The following is a 25352-nucleotide window of genomic DNA, read 5'->3' as shown; positions in this document are numbered from 1 at the left end:
AGCAGCACGTTGCTGTCACACCGGCTCTGGTAACAAGCCCGTTAATGACGTTAAGGTAGTTACTCCAACAGATGGAGCACGTGGGGGGTGGCTGTAAAAATCATATTTATATTTCATGCATTAAGGGCAAAAGGTTGGTTTTGGATGTGTATGAGCGTGTGTGTGTGTACACATGGATGATTAAGTCATTCTGTTGCTCTGAATCCTTTGTGACAAGCAGCTAACACGTGGAAATTGGCCTACAGCTCATGCCGCTGGAGTTTAAAACCAAGTATTGTTTGCTCTGTCTCTTCGGAGAGATTCACAGCCCCACAAGCAGAATGGGGTCCCCGTCTAGGCAAGGAACACCACACCAAACCCCGGGGGACCAGAAGGGGACAGGAACCAACCGCGTTCCATCCGTGCTCTTTGCATTAAGTGTTACACCAGCCCGTGTTGTTCGGGGTGGCGAGGTTCATGGGTGGCTTAGAATTCCTCAGAGGACCCACTCAACAGCTCACACATCTCCTTGGTCTTCCAGGCAAAACTACGCTTTAAAAATTATATGTTATCTGTGTGTATCATTTGAAGTAAACTAAAAGCACCCACAGTTTGAGGCAGCTCATCAGCACAAAGTGAGAGCCTCCTTCTACCTCCCCCCGAAGGCTGGTGCCAGTCTGCCTACCTCTTGTAGGAAGGGCACTCGTTATGATCCTTAATTTCTTGCTTAGCTACTCCCTTTCTATATCCCTTTCCCCCCTCTGTTTACTTGTAGCTAATTTCCTGCTAGCTTGTTCTCTGCCAGCAGGTATAAGAGAAACCCTAGTGCTTGGGCAGCCAAAGCTTTCCCCCAGAACTGCAGCTCAAGCCTCTTTTCAGCACCTTAACCAAGTATTACCAGGAGCTGGAGGACCTTGCAGGGGCTGTAGCTGCTGCTGTTGCTGGCAGAAATAAAACTGGAGACAGGGCAAGCACATCCCCTCCCGCCACGTTTAGAGAAATTTCCCCCCCCCCCAGCACAAGCTGCAGCACAAGAGCTGCTAATGGCAAGAAGGCTACTTAGTGTTGACAAAGGGACACGTGCAGAAATTGCATGCACATACATACTTCTATTACCCAGGAAATTTTTAGCACTTATGCTGACATAACACCTCCAAAAAAACATTCCAAGCTAGACTTATGGCCTCTGCCGGCAAATTTTTGGCTTGAGATAAGAAACTTTTGTTATCAGTTCTTGTGTGCTAACTCAGGACAGTGAAAACGAGCCAGAAAATCTACAGCTCACACTATTTAAGATAATCCAGTTCATTTAGATGGGCAGACTGGCAAGCGCTTATACAAGCATCTCATCCAGCATTGCTCAAGAAACACTTTCTCCCAGCAAGGGGCTAAAACGCCCATTCAGCTGATGCAAGTACTGCCAGAAGAAAGCATTATGCCTGTGGTTTTATGCTGGGATGACACAGTGTATTTTGAGGTTTTCAGAATCTTTTTCCCATTATACAAGATAAACCAACCAGAAAGAATCACATCAACAGTAATTAGCATGTTAAGCTTAAAAGCTTCAGAACGTAATAGGTGGATAAAACGTGTTTTAAAAAAGCTGCTCAGTTTTGGATGTGGGGTGTTCCCCGAGGAAGCAGCTGAGATCCACACAGAAAAGTTTCCGCAAATGAATTTAAAGATGTTATTGACAAACTAATTGTCAAAAACAAAGGAACTGCTGATACATTTTGCCATACCACGAGGTGAGAAAGAGGCTACACAAGAAAAGCAAATACAAAATGAATTTGGAACAGAAATACCTCAAAATATGCTGTCCAACTGGGACTCTCACTATTTGCATTTTCTCTTTTACATGCTTCATTTGGTTTTTGAAAATTAAGTGCAAAGTTTCATAGAAACAGTAACAGAAGCAGCTACAGAGCTCTTAGAAGGAAAACATGCTTGGAAGAATGTTCAATAGGACAACTATATGTGCACAGTGGCATAATTAAAGAGTCTCCAAACCTACAAAGTTTCTAATTCTATTTAACTTTATAAAGATGTAACACCAAGGAAAAGCTCAGGGTATTTATACAACATCATAAAACGCTATATACAGCATCCCTGCCCACCTTTGTACATAGATACAGAGTTCCAATATATCTACTTTTCAGTGAGAAACATTCTTCAAAGTAGAGTAGAAGACGACCTGCCAAGTTCATTCTACTCATTTCAACCATAACTTTAACAATGTCCCAGACTGGGGAAAAAAAAAAAAGAATTAAAAGAAAAAAAACAAGATTTGGGTATCTCCAGCTATTGTGTCAAATAATTTTGATCTGTTTGCAACAGAAAAAAATAATTTACGCATAGCTTCAGCATGAGATAAAACACACTGATCGTCAAATCTGTTTTTCAAGAGGGAACTGTTACACTATGTTTTACAGACATTTCAGCTGTAAGAGAACATTCTATAAAAAAAAAAAAACAAAAACACAACAGTTGTGATGTCACCAAGCATTGTAAGTGGAAATAAAACACATGACACATTGTAGAGAAAGTCTAAACATCTGTTACCACTTATGTTCATAGACAGAGCCGTGCTGCAGAGTGGATGTGGTTAATTACCATTTGATATACTAGCCTTCAGCACACAGGAGATGGTGATGAAGGATAAGGCTTGCAGTCTGACCTGTGCCATTGTCCAAGTATAACAGACATTCTAGCCGGGTTTCAAGGGATCTTTCCTGTATTATTCCAAAGCCACAGATACTAAATATCTCACTGCAGATGGCTTGCGTAAGAGACAAATAGTTACAGTGACCAGAAAAATGCATAAAATAGGAAAAAATGAGGATAAGCACCTCCCAGAAAACAGCCACTGTCCAAGAGCATAAATTGAAATAAATCCCTTTTAGCAGGGTAAAGAAACAAATTTTTATTTGGTCATGCAGAGCAGTTAGGTTGGTGAACCACTATTTCTTAATCACTGTCTTTTTGTTGTTGTTCTGCTCAGTGCCCAGATTTCTGAGTCTTAAGATTTTCTCTCTAAAAAAGGAGAATGACTAAAAAAGTGTTTCAAGAACCATTCCTGAAATGATGCAATACACTGAGGAGTCCCAGGACATTTGTCATGCAGCTGTAGAATCTGAGGGGCAACTGATGTAAGCAAGCATCGCCCCCTTGTGCTTCTGCTCTGAAAATACTTCTCATTTTGTAGGTAAGCTTCAACTGCAAGAGTCCCAAAAGAAAGGACATTCAACACTGCGAAATGACAGTCCCACAAATATAAAACCAGTAACAGTCTGGGGGGGAACTAGGCTCATCGCCGTCTGAATGCACGTGATATCCTCCAAGCGTTGGGCTCCTCATAGCGATTGTAGAGGGGTTCAAGCCGCTGCTGCTTTTTCTGTTTGCTCAGTTTGGTTGGATCAGAAACCTTGAAGAATGCTGGTGCAAATTCCACCAGCCAGCGTGGATCAATAGTTGTCACTTCACGCATGTACTCCTTGGTGGTCAGCACTAGCTCATGATACACCACCCTGTGAAAAGAGAGCAACTTGGGATATTAATACTTCCAAACAAGAAGAGGCATGGCAAGGGCTGCAGTATCTAAGCTCACCCTTCTATCTCTGATTCTTCCCTCATTCAGCGTAAGACTCCTTATGAGCTCTGATGCAGGCTATAAAAGAACTATCCAGAAGAGTCGTCATCTTTTTCCTCTCCTACCTCACACCTACTCTTCAGCACAAAGCTGCTCTCTTCTGTTTAAAACAATTCATTCTCTCTCTCAACATTCAACATTTCAACACTGAAACTCAATTCCACAAGACAGGAACACAATCATAAGGCTTCAGTCCCAGCCTTGGTTTTAAAAGTGAGTCTCACATCTGCACAGGCACAGATTTTAGCAGTAGAAAGAGCCAAAAGCAGACTTGAAACTTTTCTCACTCTGCTCATTGCTGAGAAGTCAGCAGCCTATACTTCAGTCTGTATTCTACAAATAGTGCACACCATCGGCTTTTCAGTTATAAAGTCTGAACTGAAACAGAAAATTACGTAACAAGCCCTCCCTTACCATTCCGGCTGTCTGTTGAAGAGAGCACTGGATGGGTGGATATAGACCACCTGTTGATCAATGAGTGTCCGATAACCCTCCTGGGGGTCCTTCTTTGCAGCATTTCGGAAGAAGCCGCTGCAGATGGCCTTCTGGACTCGAACCGTTGCCTTGCCACAGGACACCACATCCAGCTTGTGTCTGCCAGAGAAGAGTTAGGGAGAAAAAAAAAAAAATTGAGTTCTCCATATTCAGGTAGAGCTACTAACATCAGACTAACAAATTTTGTTTAGCTACTACGGTGTAAGAATACTAAGAAAACAGTCAGTACTCATCCTTTCGGATGTGCTCACCTGTCCATAATGCCCAACATCTGCTTGCGGATGTCCTGTGCCCTGCGTAAGGACCGGGCTTGGATAAAATTTTCATAGCACCAGGGATTTGAAAACTTATTGTTCTTCCAGGAATTGTAGACAGCCAGCAGAGTGAGGTGGTCTCCTTCTGTCTGATGGAACTTGGCTTTCTTTTGATCAGCAAGTGCTTGTTTATCCTAACACACAAAGTATGCATCCATCAGACACCAACATCTTAGAGGCAATCCTTGTGCAACATGAAGGACACTGACGCCTCATCACCCATACCATGCTATTTTAAGGCAACCAAGAAACAGATGATATAAAATGGGGAAGACACAAAATTGAGTGGTGAATTACTAAGGATTGCTGGGGAGCATCTAAATGTCACTGGGACAGCTCTCAATAAGCCAAACCTATGCTTGTATGACAGGAAAGCCTAGAACTGCCCTTGCTGAAGACAGACTTGCTGTAGGCTCCCCTGAAGACTCTCACAGGTGACAAGGACCTGATCAGGAAAGATGAATTTTTTTTCTTCCCCCTCCTCCCCTCATTTTATTCAATTTCTGCCCCTCATTTTGAAAGAGCACTTCAAAGGAAACTAATCACTTATACTGTAGGCAATGCAAGCGTGAATCAAACTAGGCAGTTTTATTGCTTTTGAAGCAACCTCAGTGACTAACCATCAAAGGTACTGAAGCAGTAGCTTTGACCCCTCCGTCCCTCCTCGCTTGTCCAATCTGCTCATAAAATGTTAATCAGACACTGCAATTACATAGTCTGTTAATTTCAATTTTGGTCTAAGTTGCAGCAGGCCATCATAATGAAGAAATAATGGTTTCAAGAAGAGTCTGCTGTGAAAGAATACTACCACAGCACAATCTGCTGCTTGTTGACTTAAAAGTAAGAAAGAAGAAAGAGAATGCCAGACCTCTAACTTTCACCTTCCCATCTGCAAAGAAACTACCAACATCCACAGCTACAATGTGTTTATCTGAAAGGTACATCAGATATGTAATGTATGAACCAACAGTCTAACCAAGCTACAGGTTTATTTGGGTAAATATGCTCACTCCTTAAGACCTGAGGCAGGCAACAGAAATCACACACAAACTGTAACAATTCTTGGCTGCACTCCTTACCTTTGGCCTGTAGAACACATTCTGTACAGACAGCATGGAGACTATTGTCAGCATTTCCTCGCTGCATCCCAGATGTACGGACATGATCAACATCTTGCACAACATGGGCTCCAAGGGGAATTCTGCCATCTGCAAGAAAGCTGTTTCAGGGTACCCTGCAAAGTCTCAGAAAAATCGCGAGTTCCCTCTGCAAGAGAGGAAAGCCCTTTCTTCCGTGCTTGCTTATCAAAACTGTGTGCTTCACCCAGAATAACTTTATTCTACATGAAACAAATTACATACACTCACAAGGATATCCCAATACTTACAAGGGATTATTTTAGACATTTTACAAATAAGTTTGTTTTTATTAGAGAAGTAATACCTGCTCTTTAAAAAGCAGAAGATACGTAACTACTCCCCTGTCATCCTCTAAACACTTGCAACCCAGCCAGCACTATGAAGCATTCTATTTAGCATACCCTGCGCCCAAGTCGAGTGAGAAGTCCTTCATCATCCAGAGCTCCCAGAGTGTACAGCTGCTCCATGGCAGTTATGAGAGTTTCCATTGGGGGAGCATCCATAAAGTCAAAAGAGAGCAAATCATTGATGCCCATGGCCTGAACAGAGGAAAGGGAGAACAACCAAGTTACAACACTGAGGAGAAAGAAGACACTGAACTCAACACTTCAGATAACCTGCATTGGCCCGTGGCTTTCACCTATCATTCAGTTTTCTGGTTTGTTTCTTCGGTACTGTTCCATACCTCTTCCAAGCAAAATAATTCCATCTAGGCAACATATAGGTTCAATGATGGTTTTGAGGACTTCCTGCCTTGTAAATAAGTGTGACATGACAGCCTCAAAGGACATTAAGTATGTCTCCAGCCTTCCCCTTTCCCAGAAGAGGGGAAAGAGAGCAACTTCCCCAACTTCTGTGTATTGAGTTAAGGTCTGGTTTGTGGGCAGTCAGAAGGATGATATACGCTTAGAAGATGTGTATCTTTGGGGATCAAAACCCACTCTAAAACAATGTATTTGATCTGTTCATGTTTAACATAAACATACCTTACACAGGAAATGCATACTGCTGATAGGTTTCCTGTATTTCAAGTCCCTTGCAACTAACTGTTCTGCGCAGCTAAGACTTGTAATTTAGGTGGATATCCAACACTAAAACCCTCAACAGAAAAATGCAGGAGCAAGCTCAGTGCCTAAGAACTGCATGTGATGCAGTCTCCCTTTCAAAATACCTCTGTTCACTAGAAGGATCTGAGGCTTATAAAGACAAATTTATTGAAAGGCTTATGATCAGGCTGGCTTTCCAAAAGTCAGAGAAATGCCCACCTTCAGGGAGAGTACTGTACTGGCCAAATTTGTTCTCTGGATTTCAGGCACATTGGTGGTTAGCATTTCATCTCGATAGGCACGCTCTGTATATAGCCTATAGCATTTTCCTGGCCCTGTTCTCCCAGCTCTTCCTGCTCGCTGCTTTGCTTGAGCCTAAAGATAAAGAAAAGCGTCTCAGTGAACAGGTGTAAACAAGTACAGTTGAAAACAAGTCAAATCAAATGATTAATTATTCACGATTTTATTTGTATTAATAGAAAAATAGATTTCCAATCCAACCAAGGAAAGTACGTGTTCCTTCATATGGCCTCAAGGAATCTCAACTGCCTTACTTTGTTTCCATTTGCTTGGACATCATCAAGATACATGCTAGGAGCAGGAAAAAAAAGCATCAAATACAGAATGCTTACCTGTGAAATTGGTGTAACAACCAGCTGGTCGATTCCAGTCTTGGAGTTGTAAACTTTCTGCTTCACAAAGCCAGGATCGACCACATAATATATTCCATCAATAGTAAGCGATGTCTCAGCAATGTTGGTGGCAATGACAACCTGCAAGCAACAGTGATTCAGTAACCAGTGCTGTGTTTGGCTGGCAAGCCAACCAGGCTGCTCAACTTGAATAATCCATCCTACGTGATATAATCAGTTTGCTGTAGATGCAACTCCAATCATTTAACGTTAAAAGGAGAAATGTACTCAGGAGCTGAGGAACAGCGAAAAGTTATCCACAGTCAAGAATGGACAGGTGTTAAACATCTACCTTTGTTCTAGATTTGGACAGTATGAGAAGAGAGCATAATAAAATTTGCAATTAAAAGCAGGCGAAAGATCATTGTAAGTTTGTACACAGACTGCAAAGATTTCAGGGAAAATTTCTGCCTATCATTCAAACACAGTCCATATTTATAGAGGACACTTCCTCAGACTGTATCTCTAGGTATTCATTAGCTGTCTTTTTCTTCAGAACTACCCCACTTTGTCTGAAGTGGTAACTAACAGAATGAGAAGTACTAAGAAAAAAAAATCAGCACAAGATGAAGCCACACTTAGCTGAAGTTACCTTTCTGCTTCCTGGTGGGGCTGGGTCAAAGATCCTGGTTTGCATTTCACTTGGTAAGGCTGAATATACTGGCAGGATAATTAACTCTGGAACATCAGGTCCAAGAGATTTCATCCTCTCATAAAGGATCTCACAGGCAGTGTCAATCTCTTCCTGACCAGTTAGAAACACCAAAATGTCACCTACACAGAAGTAAAACACACACAGAATCAATTCTGCTCAGTACAGCTCCTGCATAACCAGCCCTCACCTTTTCCATTTAAAACAGAGATCCCCACTTTCGCTAGCACCTGGGCAACAACTTCTAGCCAGCAGCAAGTGCCAAAAGCGCTATTTTACTCCTGCTTCTGACACACGATCAGTGACTCAAGAAGACCTCACTCTTAGGTATTAGAGTCCCTGAATTACCAATCACCCTAGATTCACCATCCCTGATTCATTATTCTCCACTCACCTGGTGGCTCTGTTAAGTGGATCTGCATTACTGTAATCAGACTAGCATCCAAATAATCTGTCTCTGGCTCTTTTGTGTACAGGATTTCTACTGGGTATGTTCTGCCAGGAATTGTGAAGATTGGAGCTTCGTAGAAATATTGAGAGAATTTCACAGCATCCAGTGTTGCTGACGTCACTATCAACTTCATATCCTGCCGTTTCTGCACCGTCTATAGCAGGAAATAAAGTTCCCTGGTCATTTACTGTCTTTGGGACTATTAATATATAGCATTTGACTTCAGTCAAAGCAATACTTCACATTACAAAAAGAATTATGACCAGCTACATCAGGCATTTTGACAGATTCCAGAACCTCTACAAGTAAAACAGGTAGCTCATTCCAGCATCCATCATTTCAAACAATCAACCATTAAGGTCACATTTCAAACCTTTCTCGGCAGCACCTATCAAAGAAAGCCTTTGTCAGAGAAGGAAGAGCAAAGCAAGAACACTCCTCTGCTCATCCATCATTATGAGCATTCTGGAGTGCCAAAGCTCATTGTTTCTGTGAATTTTGCTTGATTTATCTTCACGCAGAGGCTCATTTTATGAAAATCTGTACTACAAATCCTTAGGAATATTCGCTTTGCTCCTGAAGAGACTCTTAGAAAACATGAATGAACTTGACCCGTGTGACCTTGCCTCTCCTGAGGGGCAACCCATACATAGCATACAGAGGACACCAAAGCAATAAAAATCAAATGCTATATTACCTTCTTCAGGAGCCCAAAGAGCACATCTGTATGAATTGTCCTCTCATGGGCTTCATCCAGCATGATAATGGCATACTGGGTCAGATCAGGATCTATCAAGCACTCCCTCAGTAACATACCATCTGTCATGTATTTGATGACAGTTTCAGGGCTAGTGCAGTCTTCAAATCGAATGGTGTAGCCAACCTAGAAAGAAGAGTTGAATAGAAAACAATGTTCTCTTTTCACATCACAACTGAATCTACAGAATTAAGTTTAGCACCATTAATTCCCAGTTTGATTATTCTGACAGATCATTTTTACAGCCTACATGGGAACAGACGTGTGGACATGAACAAATAAACTAGCTCCAGCACTGATTTTTCCTGCTTTTCTCCATGCTTATTCTAGCACATTCTTCTACATGGACAACAACTCACCTCTTGTCCCAAACAGCAACCAAACTCCTCTGACACCCTCTTTGCAACAGACATCGCAGCCACTCTGCGAGGCTGAGTACATCCAATCTTTCCTCTTGACGTATATCCCGCCTCAGCCAGGTATTGGGTAATCTGGGTTGTCTTCCCAGACCCCGTCTCTCCAATAACAATCAGGATCTGGTTGTCATGCACAGCCTACAAAAGGTCATAACAGATACACTTATTAAAATTAAGTGTAAAAAAAATGAGAACAAACAAGAATCAACACAGTATAGTTCAGACTAGACAGAATACCTCCTGCTCTTCCTCCAGCTGACCCATACCAAAATTGATACAAGCGTTCCTACTGACCAAGCCAGCAAACTGCTCAATCACTTAGCTGACTCACTCCTTTGCCCACGTGATCCCAGTTTCAATTTTGATTTACATTAATAAATACCTGGAGCTTTACTAAAATATACAAACACACACGTAGTCCTTTAAAATAATTATTCTAAGCTACAGTTCCACACTTAAAATTATCAAGTGGCTATTCATCTGTTAACAGGCTGAAACAGTATTTATATTAAATTACTGCTTGTTCAAACAAGAATGACATTTCAAGAGTCTTACTTGTATCAGCTGCTCCTTCAGTCTGAAGATTGGGAGACTCTCTCTCTGCTCAATGATAGAAAGCTGTGTCTTCTTACCATAAGAGGCTTTGTTACCACCAAATGCATGTTTCTTCCACTCTGGGATATCATTGGGCATCATCCCAATACCTCGCATGTTTGCAGCTATTTGTCTTCCATCCACTAGAAAAGAAACAATTTCATCGTCACATTAGGTTCGTGCAGCACAGATCCCAGCGATCTTGCTCCTAACACTCCATTATCCTTGCCTTTTACACTTTCCTTGTGCATTTAAGTTTATATATTTTGTAAGTTCCTACACATACGTTACCTCTATTACACTAATTTCCGTGTAAAAAAAAAAACTGCTTTGCCATCTGTCTTGCTTTTTGGTAATGTATCTTGATGGATACCAGGATATACCTGCATGTTCCCTTGACACTTCTATTTCGCATCAGCAAAGACAACTTTCTTCTTTGTCTCACTTTTTAAAGTGAGGAAGAAAAACACATTACCATGAGCTAGGCATTATGGTATTTCTCCTGAGTTGCTCAATTACCACAAAAAATGCACAGTTCATGTTTAGATGTGTTCAGGCATACCATCAGGGAGAGGATCCACCCAGTGTGTGTTGAGACCCATGGGAATAGAATCCATCTCTGCTTCTCTTTGTGCTTGTTTAAGTTCTCGTCTTTCTTTAGCTAAAGCACTCTGCATCATTGCAGCCTGCGACAAGGAACCATCCGGATTCTGAAAAACAAGAAAAAAAAGTTAAGATCTCAAGTACTCCCAACGTTTCAGATTAAATTATCTTTCTGTCACCACTGTCCTTTTGAAGTCTCTGCTGAAAAAGCTTTGAGAGATTTGTTAATATTTTATGTATTTGAATTCTAGAATATTTCCACTGGCCCAATCTCATGAACCTCAATTAGTCATGGCTAATACAGAGCTTCCTTACCCTGTCCAGTCAAAAGGATAATGGACACTACCAACAAAAACCAATTATTTCTCTACCACCTCGTACTTCCAAAAGGTAAGAATAAGCAGAACAGAAAAGGTGTGTTCTAACACGTTAAATGGTTGCCGCTGCAGGCATATGCACATTTTGGTTCTATTGCTCTATTTCACTGTCACCAGCTAAGTAAGAACACGACTTTGTAAGTAAAGAAAGGATCTTGGAGTTCAGTGATAACATTTTTCAGGGCTCTAAGAAAATGTCTAAGTGGAAAACTGGTTATTAAATTCCCAAACATTTATTTGATTAAATCAAGTATACTGTCTTTAGTCTTGGAAATCTCTTACCTTTACTATTTTGATGGGACTCATATCCATGCTTTGTTTAGTATGACCTCGAAGGAATGGTGGCTCTTCTTCAACTAACTCAATCTCAAGATCCTCATCTAAAATCCAGAAGTGACAACTTTAATAGAAAGTTAGGCACCTTCTTTCAGCTACACAATAACAGTACCTCTTCAAATAGTGCTTCCTGTGTATTCTCAATTATCACATAATTAGCCAGTGTTAAAAATGAAAACAACATATAAAAATAACGCACAGATATTTGACGCATATCCAAAGGTCACTAACAATAAGGCTGGAGCAATCCCAGTTCCAAATATTTAAGAAATTGTGACTTGTTTCACATCCACTCTCTTTCTGAACCAAAACATGTCCAGAAACAGAAAGCATATACAACCATAAGACTACTCGGAAATACTACCTTCTTCATCATCAACTTTAGGAAGAATCCCAGTCTCCTCATCAAAGTCAGGAAACTCTTCCTTAGAAAGCACATTAGCTGCAATCATCTGAGAACAGAATAAATAAAACATGAATTTATACCAAAGAATGAACACAGCTTATGCCCATGATGTCTCAGTTCTAATGATATTACCAGACTTGTATATCAGGAACAAAGGAACGTTCTGATTTCAAGAGAAAGGAACAGCCCTGCATTCTGGCACACATCTCCCCAAGTCATGCAGTCTCTGAACAAATAGTCTTTTTGTTATTCTAAATACCATCAGCATGAGATAGTTGGCTTACAGGACTGCACTGATAACCAAGTATCACTAGACAGGGATGCCCCAACTCGCTGTGATCTCTGGAGACAACTTGGTCCAGCCTCCTGGTCAAAGCAGAGCTAACTTCAGAGTCAGAACTAAGCTAAAAGTCCCAGTTCACAAGAAGGCAGCAATTTAGATAAGGACTAAGTTAAAGAAACAAGCAAGGAGCTGTATTCTAGTCCACAAAACTCCCTAACAATTTTACTGAGTGGCACCCTATTTCCCCTCAATACAAAACACACCTGTTTTATTTCCCATTTCTCTGGGTCTGAAATTCGGGTGAGGCGTTTCCGTTCCAGGGTATCATCCTCCACCTCCGGGGCATTCACCAGGGACAGGTGGCTGGGTCTGTCTGGGTTTCTCATAGAAGTTTCTTCATTGGTTTCTCCAACCAGGTTCCTCCTCCGGTTTGGATTCAAGTCTTCCCCAGTATCTTGATCAACATCCTACATCAGATCGATTAATCAATCAGCTCTACCTAAATTTCACTTTTCGTTCTCTATTAACACCAACAATTCCTCTAACACAAACGAAAACACAGAGTGTGTTTCTCAGAGAGAATACTACCAATGACAGCCAATACATGAAAAAAATGTTATTTTGCGTGGTTTTTTTTCTAGTATTATGAGGCGAGTACGTCCCAAAGCCTGGGACACTCTGCCTTGGCAACTGCAGTGATTTCGTTCAAAATGAAATGCTTCTCTCCTACGGAAAAAGGAAGCCAAGCATAGCAACTGCCTGAGGTTTGACCTGTCACTTCGCTAAGTGACAAGTCACAAAATCCTGTTAGTACTATTACACCGGAAACACGCAAAAAAGAACCTAAGGAAAATGAGTAAAAAGTGATAGATCACTTGGAACTGTAACTCAGATTTTTAACTCTGACTTGAATGGTTACATATTAGTTTTCAGTAATATAAGATAATCAGTGTATAATCTTAAAAAAAAATTAGAATATAGAGATTACGTGATGCCAAGTACCACAGAACACAATCTATACCTTCATGCTCAGGCTGGTTTTGGACCCAGTAAAGGATAACACTTTGACTTTTACTCTTTGTCCTTTGCTCACAACATCGGCAACATTGGCAACCCGTCCTTCTCTTCGAAGCTCTGAGATGTGGACCAAGCCCTCCCAACGCTTCCTGTAGATGAAACAGAGGAACGTATGACATTGAACATTATTACTCATGCAGTCCTTTAGATCATTCAAAGTCTACATTAAAGTATTTTGTTGCCAACTAATTGTGTACATTCATAAACTGTTTTTTTTTTTTCCTAAGGAGAACATTACCGGCTGTCAGACTTATTTTGCTGAAACAGATCTTCATTCTGGCCTCAAAACTCAGCAGACTTTATTATAGCATCATCTTTTTAAGACACTAGCAGAAAACAGAACACCGATGGAGTAGTACCAGATTTGCTGTGAACATCACAACATACCTTAGTCCTTCCAGCTGCACAAAGCATCCAAACTGCATTATACTCGTGACTTTCCCATTATAAATGTCTCCGATGGAAGGCTCCTCAGGCGGTGGACGGTCTACGTGCTTGTCCCTCCATCTCTCATTGCCCTTCTCGAGATACTTCTCTCGATCCCTACGGTCCCTACTAGGACTCCGACTCCTGCTCCGTGAGCGGTATCTGGATTTTCCCCTGTTCCTATCCCGAGTCCTAGAACGAGACCTAGAGCGAGATCTGTGCCTTCGTCTCCTGTCCCTGCTACGGCTTCGGCTCCTCCTCTTCTTCTTTGTCCTAACGAACCAACATTACATATTTGCACGTAAGAACAGAGCAAGCAGGCAATATTAACTGCCAATATCCATCCCTCAAAGATATTCTAGAACCATACCGGTGGTCACTGTTCCTTTGTTTGCCTTGCCTGTCTGCGCTAGGCATTAGAGCTTCAAGTTCTTTAAGCGCATCAGCTGCCACTTTCACATCATCCTCATCCAGCATATTCTGCAAGAACAGAGAATCATTCTGTACGAAGGCTGATAAAAAGTCTGTCGCAGAGAATTAATCTACAGAACGGACAATCTCACGCGTTTCTATTCAGAAAGAATGCAAGTTAAAAAAAAAAAAGATGAGACACGAACGAAAAATGGAATTATGGTCTTACCCTGATGTTGGGATTGTCTGGCCTGCAAAGAGCCGGAAACAACTCCTTCAGCCTTTCCTTTTCTGATTTGGGTTTGACAACGGCCTCTGATTTTGAGGTTAATAAAACAAACAAGCAAAAAAAAAATTAGAAGGTCCAAAATGATCTATCGCCAGCTTTTCTGTAATCAATTTAACTTTCATCTGAATGCAAAGTTAGATACAGATTTTACAGAGATTCTCTTCAAAGATGATGGTATTTTCCTACAAATACAGTTATGCATGAACCTGTGAAATACTAAACAGTCTGAGCAGTGTGCTCAGTATGTTTTTTTGTATCTGAACAGCTTTGCTAATCCACCACTACTAACAGAGTCTTCCACATGCAACAGAAGCATATGAAGCTCTTGCCTTATAAGATTAGAATATGTACTACATCGAGCTCACGCAATATGGCTAAAAAATACGAAAGACTAGGAATTATGTTGGTTTTTGTAGGTGTAGAAAAGAAAAAACAGCTAAGTGATGAAAGAGACAAGATTACACACACCTTTACTTGTAGATGGTTTTGATGGAGGCCGCATTGTCTGTATGAGACGGAGCAAATTACTAATAAGGGAATCCTGCAAAATTTAACACAATAGTTTAAGAAGTGTCTGCGTTACTTTCGGTCATTCTGACAAAGCACAAAATAGGGGCCAAAAAGGCTCAACTCTTAAGATGTTCATTTTAAAAGAGAAAAGCGTTGCTAGACTTTACTTACACCCAAAAATGATATAACATGAATCTGAAAGTGATCAAGATAAATCAATTTAAGTGATTGCTCTACTTATTCTTTAGGTTACTTATTTAAGCCAACTACAGTAGCTTCTGAGAAGCTCATTAACCCCGCATCTAAGTACCACAAAATGCTTTAAGCTAACTTTTAACTCCGTGAAAACTTGTTTCTTCCATATTTTATACGCTAAACAAGACAGTAAACAGTTCAAGTCCTCAACAGGAGGCTTCACAAAGACTACGAGTTTCCAGATCTCACTTACTGTGAACTCAGCACCATTCTTCAGAAGAACAGCTTTAAACGCGTCAAACGAAGTGTTTTTCTCAGCAAGGCTTATGACAAACTCGGCTGCAGAGAAGAAGCAGAAAGTAAATCAGAGCACAGGATTGGAAGGCGGCGTAAGAGTACAAACAGCAGGGCAAAAATTGTTCTGTGGCACCTGGAATATTGTATCCGGTTCTGGGCCCCTCAGTTCAAGAAGGACAGGGAACTGCTTGAGAGAGCGCAGCACAGAGCCATGAGAATGATTAAGGGAGCAGAGCGTCTCCTGTACAAGGAAAAGCTGAGGGAGCTGGGGCTCTTTAGCCTGGAGAAGAGGAGACTGAGGGGTGACTTCATTAATATTTATAAATACGTAAAGGATGAGTGTCAGGAGGACGGAGCCAGGCTCTTCTCAGTGACACTCTATCCTGGTTTCAGCTAGGACAGAGTTAATTTTCCTCTGAGCAGCTGGTAGGGTGCTACGTTTTGGATTAAGATGAGAAGAGCGTTGGTAACATGCTGATGTTTTAATTGTTGCAGAGCAGTGCTTACACCAAGCCAAGGGCTTTCCAGCTTCTTGCTCTGTCCTGCCAGTGGGCAGGCTGGGGGTGCAGCAGGAGCTGGGAGGGGACAGACCCAGGACAGCTGACCCGAACTGGCCAAAGGGGTATTCCATACCATCTGACGTCATGCTGAACAATATATAGGGGTGGCTAGCTGGGGTGGGGGGCCGGCTGCTCAGGGATAGGCTGGGCATCAGTCAGCAGGTGGTGAGCAATTGCATTGTGCATCACTTGTTTTCTACACATTATTAGCAGCAGTACTATTACCGTTATTATTATTTTTTTCCTGTCTTAATAAACTGACTCTATCTCAACCCACAGGCTTCATCTTCCTGTTTCTCTCCCCCATCCCACACAGGCAGGGGGGAGGGTGAGCCACCGGCTGTGTGGTGCTGAGCTGCCGGCCGGGTTGAACCACAACACACCCAATGATAGGACAAGGGGCAGCGGGTGCAGGCTGGAACTGAGGAGGTTCCACTTAAATGAGAGACAAAGCTTTTTGCCGGTGAGGGTGGCAGAGCCCTGGAACAGGCCGCTCGGGGGGGTTGTGGGGTCTCCTTCTCTGGAGACATCCAAAACCCGCCTGTAGGACCTGACCCAGGACGTTCCTGCTCCGGCAGGGGGCCTGGACCAGGCGCTCTCTCAGGCCCCTTCCAGCCCCTGACGCTGGGGTTCCCGGACATTTGTTTACATGGCGGCGCCAGGCCCGGCCGCGGCGCCCTTCCCGCAGCCGCCTCGGCCCCGCTCACCCAAGTCCTTGTCGTTGATGCCCAGGTGGTTGTCCAGCTCCGTGCACACCTTGGAGACCAGCGACAGGTACTCGAGCTTGGCGAGCTCCTCCAGCGCCGCCAGGTCCGCCATCACTGCCCCCTCACCGCCGCCGCCACCACTTCCGCATCCGGGCCGCGCCGGAAGCCGCGAGGCGGCGCCGCATTGGGCGTGCCCACACTGACCATAGAGAGTGAGGCGGGCGTGCTAGAACGCCTCGCGCCCACACTGACCATAGAGACAGGGTCCTCCGCGCTGCGCTCCCGCGGCTGACCACACCCCCACGGCCAACCTAAGCCCCGCCCACCCTCCGTTGAGCCGCGGGCGTGGGGAGGTGGGGGGGAACCAATCAGCGCAGCCGAATGAGCGGGCGGGGCTCGTGACGCGTCTGTTGCTAGGCGCCCCCCGCCGCCGCCATGTCGGCCTTCCACCGGGAGGCGCGGCGCAGGCAGGCGGCGCTGGAGCGGCGGCGGACGGGGCCGGGGGCGGGGGGGACGCGGAGAGCGGCCCCGGGACCGCGCTCACCGCCCCCTCCCCGCCTCCAGGCCACGGCGAGCCTCGAGGGGGACCCCAAGCACGGCCCCGGGACCGCCGTGACCCAGAGCCCGCCGCCCGGTGAGGGGAACGGGGGCCGGGGAAGGGTGGAGGGGGGGGGGGGAGCGGGGGGCTCCGGCTCACGGCTGCTCCGGTCCTGCCGCAGAGCCTCGGCCCTCCCGCTGCTGCCGCCCGTGTCACCAAGCCGCCAGCACCAGCGCCAGGCTGCCCAACCGCTTCACGGTAAGGCCCCGGGGCACGCAGCGGAGTCCCGCGGAACGGACGTTAAGGCTCGGAGCGAAGCTGGCGGTTTTATTGTTACAACTCCTTCTGGGCTAAGCTTTGGGTTGTGTTGTGGTAACTTCTGGTTTGGTTACAGCAGGGCTCGCGGCTTAGAGCGGTAAGGAGGCGGTTGGTGAGTCCTTTGTGGAAGCTCAGTGTGGGTGACACGAAGTTAGCCCTGAGCTCCTTCACACCCAGAGGAAACAAAAGTGGTTTTTCACGTAGTGCTGCGATACAGAAGGGCTAATAACGCTGTTGTTTCACTTTTAGGCTCTGCAGTACTTGCAGCAATGGTAAGACACGACGAGCCTGCAGGCCAGAAGTTAACAGCCAGGATCTCCATCAGAAGCGGACAAGCTTCGTGAATCCAGCACTGCAAGTGTACAACACGAAGGGGCAGTTTCACCAACTTCAGCAGTAAAAGCTAATGCCTAAGTAAAACATCACATCTCAAAGGGATCCTGATTCACGCTGGTTCTATCACGTCCTGTCTGTCCTTCTCTCCTTAGAGCCCTTTCCCGCAGCCAAAGTCCTGTTTCTTGCCCGCAGAAGTGCTGTTTCCAGCAGTGCCAGACTCCAGGATTACTGGCTGTTTACTCCAGGATTACTTAGCTGCTCGAGGGAGGAAGTTGACTGGTTACCAGTTCAGTGTGATGAGACAGTGAGGAGCAACACTGCAACAGCTCTGTAAGAGTTAGGTGTTTGGGAAGCATGTTTTGAAGAAAGGAGCTGAGGTTTTCTTCTGACTGCGCTTGACACCCTGCTCTGCCCTGCAGTGGGCAGAGAAAGTGCTCAGCAGTGGAGTTAAAATTTTAGTCCCGCAATTCCCAGGCTATTATTTGATCAGGCAGCACCTAAACTAGAACCCAAGGCATACATTTAACTCATCCATGACATAGGGAATACTAGTGTCAGCACACAGAAGGCTGCCAGGGCTGTTCTTGTAAAAGGCTGTTGGGTTGTCTTGCAGCTTTACACAAACTAAAACACAAAAAAAGGTCTGTTTCCTGACATTTGAGCAAACTATGCTTTTCTCACTCATGCTTGCTCATGTTCAGAGCATCAAATGGCAAAGCATATAGGAAAGCAATTCAACAAACAGCAGGTACCAGCTAACACATACCACTGGCTGGAAAACAGCAAGTCTTTCACATTTTCTCCTCACTGAAACAGATCCCATTACAGAACACCTAGTGGATGATCTTATTTTAAAATATCTATTTATATATAAAAAGACAAATCAAGACATTGCATTCTTGCCTCCTACACCAGAGAGCTCCAACAGCAGGTATCAGAGTCACTCTCACATGGTGTTTTGGCACGATATGCAGTAGGTTGTGATTTTTTTTAAGAGAAAAAAAAAACAAAAAACGAGAGAGACAGACATCAGTCCTGTTTCTTGCTCTCATGGAACAGGTTGTGCAAGTGTCAGACACTAGTGATATAGATGTGATCCAGCCAGGTCTCACCCCAGTCCCTTTGCAAGTTACGAACTATTAAATTCAGGACTTAAGTACAAAATTGTGCAAGGAAGAAACAGGTAGAGTTAGACTAATAGGACACCACCTCTGATGGAGCAGTGAAACATTGCAGAGTGTGACACCCCATGCTCTGGCCATTCAGCTGAAGTCAGCCACGATAAGGATCTGAAAGAAAAAAAGCTGCAATCGAGGGGCAGTACAGTCCCAGTACGTTACCATCTTCACAAGGGAGATGGTAACCTTGCCCAGCAAACACCAAGCCTCCTGGCTTAAGGCATGGATTGAGAAGAAGCCCCGCAAGTTCGTCTCCCTACAACTTGCCTTTGTGACGGAATACCCAGCACCCAAAAGCTCTGCCAGCCTGGCCCCGTCACGGTGGGCGGCGGTACAGCGGGTGAGGTAACGTAGCGTTCCCCCGGCAGTCCACGTACTGGTAGTCTTCAAAAGCCACCTGCTCCGAGTGACACAGGTACGTGCAGGTCAGGGTACCCCTGCAAGGCAAAAGCAGGGCAGAGCTGTGCTTGTGCTTGTCCCAGATAAGACTTCTCGTAACGCAAAGGTCCTGCGGTGAGCTTCCACTGCTGTCCTCTTTTGTCCCAATGACACAGCCCCAGAACGCAGCAGTTGAGATAGCCTCAGCTCAATTTCACGCGGCGGAGTGGGAAAGCATCTTTCAGACTGCATTCGTTTAAAGAGCTGCCTCAGGCACCAGAACACACAGAAGAGCCTGCTTTCTCCTGTCTTGCTCTCAGCACCTGCTGCTGGAACATTTGGAGTCGGACACCCGGACAGAATCCAGGCTGATCCCCAACAGCACCAGGAAGGCGGGCATAATCAAACTAGTCATCACTTCCAGCTCTGGGCCAAAGAGCTACCTCACAGCTACAATCGGTATTATGGAAAGAAGTCTGCCAGGCCTGCTTGCCGTAGAACAGAAGCTCAAGCTGTCACTGTTGCTTACATTAAGCCTGAATCCCAGGGACTTCTCACAGCAGCAATGGCTTTGGAGAATTATCTCCCCCCACACCCCAGCACACCTATCTAGGTAACAGCATATTTGCACTGAAGGTAGTTCTGGTCTTAAAGAGCACTGACAGGCTGACCTTCTTTTGAAGGGTGTCCAAGAAAAAAATGCAGTTGACATGCATGTTAGTTACAGCTCTGAACCAGGCAACACTTACTGTATATGCAGCAGAACATTGTGAACTCTGACTTTTGTCCAGGTGCAAATGTTACTGCAAGAGAAAAGAGAATTAATTTCACAGGAGCTGCCTGCACCATGCGTCTCCTGTCCTCAGCTATTCCACTGTTTCTCTGCTTCTCTAAAAAGATCTCTGCACATTATTCTAACAGCTACTCAGGCAAAATTCTTCAAGCGCAGCTCTTTCTACACCAGTAAAAGATGTTTTTGCCAGTATAACACAACTGCGGATTTAGTAAGCATAGGCCTTCTAAATATGGCCTTAATGCACAGCCTGCCTGCACAGAAGCTTTGGTTACCATGAACTCTGCATAATTTGCTGGTTACTTGCAGAGAACTGTAGTTTGCATAAGGTACATTTAGCTTCTCACAAATGAGAGATTAGAAGTTTACAATCTAGACATTGAACCGACATCATCGCTTCCTCATCAGAACATATGGAAAACAACATTGTTGAGCCAACACTAAGCAGAGAATAGAAAACAAGTTTAAAATGAATGTGCCAAACTTTTATCCGGATCGACTCCATGCAGTAAACTGAAAAGAATGTACTCACTTTACTTCACTGTGCAGACAGGACCAGCACAGGAAATCTAGTCATGAAAAGCCTACAAGCATTAGGGTTACTTAGTAATCAAAGGAAGAAGTCTTTACGAATTACTCACTAAGTGTTGTCATCCGATATAATACTGGCCACCATATAATAGATCTGAAAAGAGCAAGAAACAAGAACTAGAGTTACATTTGCATACAACTGAAAAAAAAACTGAAAATAGCCAGAGTTGGACTGCCATTAGGTGTCTTAAACTGCATTTCAAGGCCTAGTTCAATGCAATTATTCTTAACAGTATGTAAAAAAAATGAATCAGAAATTCAGACCAAAAAGACCTTAAAAAGGCCGTCTAGGCCATACGCATGACCTTCACGGTAAGGATGGATCAGCTGCGCTCAGTGTTCCCTCCAGTGTCTTGTCTAACAAGACAGATATGCCTTGCCAGAAGTTGGTATGGCTTCAAACCCAGCAACAGGTAAATTCTTAGATCGCACCTTCTGGAAGTGGGATGTAGGAAGCTACATGTCGGAGGGACTTTGAGCATTTGGGAGGTATATGACAAAGGAGTGGGTTAAGTATGCAAAAAGCACCTCCCTGTCTAGGGCATCCAGATTAGTTTAGAAGGAAATGCAAGACACACCAGAGCTTACCTGGCCGCTCTGCAAAGGGCTGATGTTCAGCAGGGTTTTCACAGTGGTCTTCCCTACTACCAGGGACTGGTGCAAAACCTCTGTGTCTATTTGCACAGCAGTGACCAGGTAGAAGTTGTTATTACTTATGTTCAGCACATTCTGAGGAGAGAAAGAAGACAAAAAACACCCTGTAGCAGGGCCATAGGCTATTGTTGCAAAGTAGCTTCAAACGTATTCCTGTTACGGTCTTACAGCAGCAGCGCAGGACCACAGGGTCCCTTCTCAAGACACCAGAAATACACTCAGCCTGGCCACAAAGGTGTATATGCTGCAGTGTCTCCCATGATAGCCGAAGGGGTACAGCCAAAAAGCTCAAGGATGCAAAAGAAAAAGGATTCCCAGAATTAATCACAGTGCTGCTTCTACGCAGCCCCCTTTGGCCACTTTTTGTGACCTGTTCGCATGCAGCCACACCTCTGATGCTGAAACATACTCCTGATGTTGCTTCCAAGCAGCCTGAGATTACACTGAGATGGCAGGAATGACAAGACTGACATCGGCCAGCCGTCGGTTAGCCAGCCTACATGGAGTGGCACACGAGATAAGCAGGGAGCCCTTCAAATCTGTTTGATTGAGAGCCGAGCGAGCACTTACTGTCATGTTGAGGTATATACTGGTGGTATTGACATCAAAACCAATGGAGGAGGCATTCAGCCCTGCAGGCAGCACAGTAATGGAGCGAGGAAACAGGAAGAAGATACTGAGAGATGTCATCAGCAGGCAGATTGTCACAGCAAGACATACGTAGAGTTTCCTGCAAAATACCACCAAGGCCACAGTCACTCATGGTTTGTCACCCTTGTCACAAGCACCTGCAGCCCTGCTCCAGCTGAAAGCCAGGCGACAAGAGGAATACCAGAAAACAGAACTATTTGCCAGCTCCCAAACCACAGCAGAAGCAGGATAGAGTCCCACACGGTGGCATGCTGAATTAGAGCAGAAATTACTGGAGATCCCCAACAACCGGGCATTTCCTCCCACACAGAAGGCTGTCCAACACCTATTACCGAAGACATTGTGAACACTAAACTTACTGCAAGTCAGAGCACAAACAGCAAATCCCCCAGAAGACTGATGCTTCCCTCTGCACACAGAACAAACATTCAAAACATGAGAAAAAGGATTCATTTAGTAGGACTTACGTTCGTCTGGGCTTCAGCCTCTGGTCACCATATGGAATCAGTGCCACCAGCTGCTCCTCTTGCTCTGAAAGAGGCAGCAGCAGATCAGAGACCACACAAGTGAATAAAGCAAACTGCATTGCAGCTTAACATCTGTCCATGCTTACAGGTCCAATTTAGAAGGCAAGCGTGATGTAATTAAGAGTTAAGTTTGGGTATTCCCAGCTTGGAATCTGAAACAACTCCTCGGGGGCTCCTTAACAGGCTTCAAATAATTATCTAAAAGCAGCACCATCTGCTTTCCCACCCCATTCTCCCCCAGTAGGGGCACCCATGGAAGTCACTGGTGAACCAGAGATACCATGCTCCTACTGGACTGGATACAATAAAGACAAAATGGTTCAGCTGAGGTCTTTTGGCAAAGAGACACATACCTACCTCAGAAGTCTCTAAAAACACAGAGGCAGCATGCAGAAGAATTACATACCCCTGGGGATCCTTCCTGTTCCCTGACACGTTGGGCAATTGACGCAGCTTCGACGTAAGATGCCTGCACCGGGCATGCAGGGTGTAGCAGAATCTCCTCCGTTGATGCTTGCATAATTGGAGATTTCATCTTCAGCATCCAGTTGCCCAGGTAAGATCAGCTTCCCTTCACTCTGCTTTTGGTCAGATGTTTTCCAGAACTGTGAAAGTTTTCCACCCATGGCTGAAGGAAAAATTCTGTGTCCAACACAAAAAAACGCATTAAGAATATTGTCTGGGTAAATCGATCTACAAGAGCAACTCTGTTAGTGTTTATAGTAGGAGATCATGAGTATCACGCCATTTACAACATTTGGTAAGTTTCCTAAAGCACAGCTCTGAAGTTGCTTTAAAAGATGAGTTACTCTATCTTTTAAATATTCAATCTTCTAGACACTCTAGTTGCAGGAAAACGCCTGAGGAAGCCACTTATAGACATGCCAGATTCTTCATCTCATGGTATTTGGTAAAAAGAGTGGAATGCTGGCTCAAAGCACCTGAACATTTTAAGATAACAACATAGCTCAGAAGTAGAACTCTCAAGTTCTTGCCTAGTCTTTACTCACCTGTGTCCAACAGGGAACTCACCTGAACACCGAGGCCTTGGTAGTCCTAATCTAGCCTGAGTAAAATCAAATAGTACTCAAACAATGTAAAAACATAAACTATCTTTAGATTCTGCAGCTTTATGTTATCTTTAAAAGTTAAAGTGGCAGCTGAACTCATTTTCCCAGGCTTCCGATAATTAAATTCTCTATCAGCTCCTAGTAAGCCTCTCAACAGCATTAACGATACCAAGCAGAGAAAAAGATGCATCTTCATCACAAAAGGCATCACTTGAACCCAGTTTTCTACTGGTGACGGTCTTCGCTGCAGGCAGTCTGGTTTCAGTGACTCAGAGGTAGGATGCTTAGCTTTGGTAACAGCAGCCTCTACATTTGCCCAGATGATAGAGAGGCTTTGAGTGAATAACCCCTCAGGGCTCTATTACAAAACATACCAGGGAGGAAATATCACCACCTGCCAGTGGAGAACCACCACCAGCGTCAAAGTGCATAGAATCACAGGGGGTTTATCGCTCAGCCCAGAAACCAGAGCATATCTGAGAGCTGATTCTATTAAGAGCTGATTCCAGGGGCAGCTGTTCCTTTCATAGCTGACAAAGGAAGAATCAGCATCTCATTTAACCAGGAGCAGGAGCAGGACATGGCTGCAGCCCGGCAGAGCCACAGAGAAACCTTCCGCAGCCTTGTACCCCCTCAACTTGAGGAGGTTCTGCAAGACAGGTAACTCTCTGTGCTGCAAGGGGTTGGGGAACACTAAGTAAAAGAGAAGGATGAGGACGCCTGAAGGATTTGGGCTTCCCTAGCACGGAAAGAAAAAGGGCCCTGTTACCATTGTAACGCAGTCCTTATCTCAGCAGTCTCTTGAACGACCCAGGAAGCAAAGCTGCAGCTTCTCTAAACTCTCAGTTAATGTTTACCAGCTTTTCAAAAACAAGCAGTGAGGAGGAGCGACAGATTCTTCACAGAGCTGGGACAAACAACCATGGAAGCTGGGAAGAGACTCACTTGTGTGTATCAGAGAGACCAAGTGCAAGCTGCAGCAGGTGGAGAAGTTCACCTCTGTCAGGTACTGCCCCCCCAGGCAGTCCTTCGGGTCTGCTCTAACCCACACACCCTGCCCCACACACCAGTACCCCCAGGGACGGTCCTGAGGTCTGTCAGGGGAAGTGGAAGGTAACCAACTGAGGCAAGCTTTGAGAAGGACCAGGCCCCCTCACCTTGAACCACCACAGGGGCACGACGAGCTCGTGCAGGCCCGACTGCCCCTGCCATGGCCAGCCCCAGCCCCACTGTTCCGAGTGGGCTTCTCTGGGCCCGGCCCCACACTCCCCCAGCAGCCCCAAGCCCCCAAGTCCTGCCAGGGGCCACCACTGGGGGCTGGAGCTGCCTGGGGTCCCCTCCAGCCACCCCGCTTACCAGTCGCCCACCACGGGTGGCTGCTGAGCCCAGAGAAGCGGAACCGAAAGCACCGCGGGGCAGGCTGCGTTCCTCCCCGGAAGGGAAGCGGGGGCGGCCACCCAGCTGGGGCCCTGGTGCTGCCACGGGGGAGTGAGCAGCTGGGACAGAGGGGAACAGCCCTGTATGGCCACAGCCGAGACCCAGAGCTCCATCTGGAGCTGCTGCTTGTGAAAAGCCCGATGAGAGCCAGCCAGATAAAGAGCTTTATTGTAAGGAGAGAGGAAAGAGGGGGTCTTCCACCCTCCTTCCCTTTCCTCCC

General features: G+C 44.9%; 3 protein-coding genes across 4 annotated transcripts; 1 reads left to right on the top strand and 2 right to left on the bottom strand.

Annotated features, from left to right (window-relative positions):
• Window positions 1-2361: 2361 nt before the first annotated feature.
• DHX8 (DEAH-box helicase 8) lies at window positions 2362-16952 on the bottom strand. The gene is made up of 23 exons (XM_040536555.1): window positions 16662-16952; window positions 15351-15436; window positions 14861-14933; window positions 14333-14418; window positions 14063-14172; window positions 13654-13965; window positions 13211-13355; window positions 12453-12656; window positions 11865-11952; window positions 11447-11544; window positions 10747-10894; window positions 10146-10327; window positions 9534-9728; window positions 9115-9300; window positions 8361-8571; window positions 7907-8088; window positions 7255-7395; window positions 6842-6997; window positions 5978-6115; window positions 5517-5645; window positions 4375-4571; window positions 4043-4222; window positions 2362-3506 (listed from the first exon to the last, which is right to left on the bottom strand). Exons 1-23 carry the CDS (start codon window positions 16771-16773, stop codon window positions 3287-3289), a joined length of 3579 nt encoding a protein of 1192 aa, XP_040392489.1. The 5' UTR covers window positions 16774-16952; the 3' UTR covers window positions 2362-3286.
• A 42-nt stretch (window positions 16953-16994) lies between these two features.
• On the top strand, window positions 16995-17946 carry LOC121059784 (LARGE xylosyl- and glucuronyltransferase 2-like). 2 transcript variants are annotated; one of them, XM_040536948.1, is made up of 3 exons: window positions 16995-17295; window positions 17381-17457; window positions 17767-17946. In XM_040536948.1, the coding sequence occupies exons 1-3, from the start codon at window positions 17097-17099 to the stop codon at window positions 17791-17793; spliced, it is 303 nt and encodes a 100-aa protein (XP_040392882.1). In that variant the 5' UTR covers window positions 16995-17096; the 3' UTR covers window positions 17794-17946. The 2 variants fall into 2 exon arrangements, with proteins under 2 accessions (XP_040392882.1, XP_040392883.1); XM_040536949.1 differs by lacking the exon at window positions 17381-17457.
• A 753-nt stretch (window positions 17947-18699) lies between these two features.
• TMEM106A (transmembrane protein 106A) lies at window positions 18700-25331 on the bottom strand. The gene is made up of 8 exons (XM_040536899.1): window positions 23032-25331; window positions 22566-22629; window positions 22018-22177; window positions 21382-21522; window positions 20844-20887; window positions 20159-20212; window positions 19299-19468; window positions 18700-19142 (listed from the first exon to the last, which is right to left on the bottom strand). Exons 1-7 carry the CDS (start codon window positions 23249-23251, stop codon window positions 19348-19350), a joined length of 804 nt encoding a protein of 267 aa, XP_040392833.1. The 5' UTR covers window positions 23252-25331; the 3' UTR covers window positions 18700-19142; window positions 19299-19347.
• Window positions 25332-25352: the final 21 nt, after the last annotated feature.

This window comes from Cygnus olor, chromosome 25 (assembly GCF_009769625.2).
Source record: "Cygnus olor isolate bCygOlo1 chromosome 25, bCygOlo1.pri.v2, whole genome shotgun sequence".
NCBI classification, from domain to species: domain Eukaryota; kingdom Metazoa; phylum Chordata; class Aves; order Anseriformes; family Anatidae; genus Cygnus; species Cygnus olor.
The sequence above is the reverse complement of the archived record's forward strand: the minus strand, read 5'-3'. Positions and strand labels throughout refer to the sequence as shown.